The 1,818-nt window shown below is 42.8% G+C and overlaps 1 protein-coding gene across 1 annotated transcript; it reads right to left on the bottom strand.

Annotated features, from left to right (window-relative positions):
- Positions 1-209: 209 nt before the first annotated feature.
- Positions 210-1,529, bottom strand: LOC120434517 (P2Y purinoceptor 14-like). Its single transcript, XM_039602711.1, has 3 exons — positions 1,425-1,529; positions 1,062-1,321; positions 210-861 (listed from the first exon to the last, which is right to left on the bottom strand). Exons 1-3 carry the CDS (start codon positions 1,527-1,529, stop codon positions 210-212), a joined length of 1,017 nt encoding a protein of 338 aa, XP_039458645.1.
- Between the last annotated feature and the right edge of the window lie 289 nt (positions 1,530-1,818).

Genomic DNA, 1,818 nt, shown 5'->3' with positions numbered 1-1,818 from the left:
TGCTAATACCTGAAAGCAACATAAACGCTGATTCTGTCTTTATGTTTGTGTTAAGCACTGTATTGATTCATGAGCTCAGCAGAGAGTCATATAGCTGACAAGGATTAGGGATCCATGACACTGGTTTCACTGGTGTAATCTGACTCTTAGACCAAATGCAAATCTCTGTATTTCATAAAATGTTGAGCTTTTCCTTATAACTCACTGGGTTACTTCATTGCTGGAAGACTGTCCAGTGGCTCTTTGGTAGTCTCACTCTCCTCAGTTGGTTGTTGGTTGTTGGTTGTCCTGGACACCTTTCTCACCTTTGCCCGGAAAGACTTACAGAGGAAAAAGTAAACAACAGGGTCCAGGCAGACATTGAAAACTGCCACCATGGTGGTCACCTCCATTATATAGTTCAGGACGGAGCCTACAGAGTCATTGCTCCACAGAAGACTATAGGGAAGACGAGCCAGGTGATAGGGGACAAAGCAAACACAGAAGATGCTGACCAGCACCAACATGTTCCTGCGAGGCCTGACAAGCTTCTCAGAGCCAGAGGAGGCCAGCTGCCTCTGCTGTGCCCGCAACACCCTGTGGGAGGTGCTGTAGTAGAAGAAGACCAGGGATATAAAGACCACGAGGAAGATGATGGGAGACAAAGCGTGGATGATTGTGAAGAACAGCTTGATCGATTCACTAATGAAGGGATCACAGCAGCTGGGGTTAGAGGTCACAGGTTTCTGGGTGATGAAAAACAGGATGGTGTATGTCACAGTCGGAACCAGGAGAAAAACCCAGGTAATGATGGAAATGATGTAGGCAGTTTTTACTGTCTGCAGGATGTGAGTTCCTAAAGGTCGGACGATCTTTAGATACCTGAAGAGAGAAGACAAGGGGGCTGAGTAGATGAATCAGTCACTATTTATTAATTAATGGTTTCAAATCAGCAGAAATCATTAATAAAGTCAAAATTCTTGTCAGTGCTTTAGTCAGGCTGTCAGGCGTAAACAGCATTACCATGAAATGCAGTGTGAAATCAGTAAAAGGTTCCTCTAAGCTTCATCATGAAGTTTTACCTGTTGGCAGCGATGTAGCCCATGAATATGATGCTGGCGTACATGTTGAGAAAGATGGCACAAGCTCCAAAACTACAGTAGAGCTGGCGAATAATGACAGAGCTGCTTGCATAGTGGGCGATGCGGAGTGGCAGAAAGAGGCAGAGCAGGAAGTCAGCAGCTGTCAGGTTTTTCAGGTAGATCTTCAAGCTGCTCGATGTCCGCTGCTGTGCTCCACAAAAGTGAAACTTCATGATGAAGCCATTGAGGCTTAAACCCACCTAAAGAAACACAGAAAGGATGGAGAGGACAGGACTTCAGTACATACAGTGAGAACCTTTAACACATTTTTAATAGGGCACAATCTGATGATTTGAAACTTACCAGGGACACAAGACTGTAGACCAGCATAAAGAAAGGATAGGCTGAAGTGTTAACAGCATCACAGGTCTGGTTGGAAGATGAAGTCACATTTGTTGTGTCAACCATGTTTCTGGAGTTGAAAAATAAATCCAATTTATTGAGATCAAGGAGCAGTCATAGAAATCCACTGCTCAGTCTTAACTGACCTATTATTCTAACACTTTATTATTAGCATTGTGTTTTAATTCATGTCTAATATCATTATGCTTATTTCCAGATCTGAATCAAATCTCTTACTGTGTTAATGACATGTTCCATCTTTTTTAGTGATATATTGCATAGGAACTATATTTCGTCTAAACATCTCAGAACCATGCTGTCTTACTACGTAGTCATTGTTTAACTTGGTCCCCAG

This window comes from Oreochromis aureus, linkage group 3 (assembly GCF_013358895.1).
Source record: "Oreochromis aureus strain Israel breed Guangdong linkage group 3, ZZ_aureus, whole genome shotgun sequence".
NCBI lineage: Eukaryota > Metazoa > Chordata > Actinopteri > Cichliformes > Cichlidae > Oreochromis > Oreochromis aureus.
The sequence above is the reverse complement of the archived record's forward strand: the minus strand, read 5'-3'. Positions and strand labels throughout refer to the sequence as shown.

Coding starts and splice junctions, on each gene's coding strand:
- LOC120434517 (XM_039602711.1), bottom strand. CDS start 1,529: ATGGTTGACACAACAAATGTGACTTCATCTTCCAACCAGACCTGTGAT. Junction 1,322..1,424: donor TCTACAGTCTTGTGTCCCTG/GTAAGTTTCAAA, acceptor GTGTTTCTTTAG/GTGGGTTTAAGCCTCAATGG. Junction 862..1,061: donor GGCTACATCGCTGCCAACAG/GTAAAACTTCAT, acceptor TTCTCTCTTCAG/GTATCTAAAGATCGTCCGAC.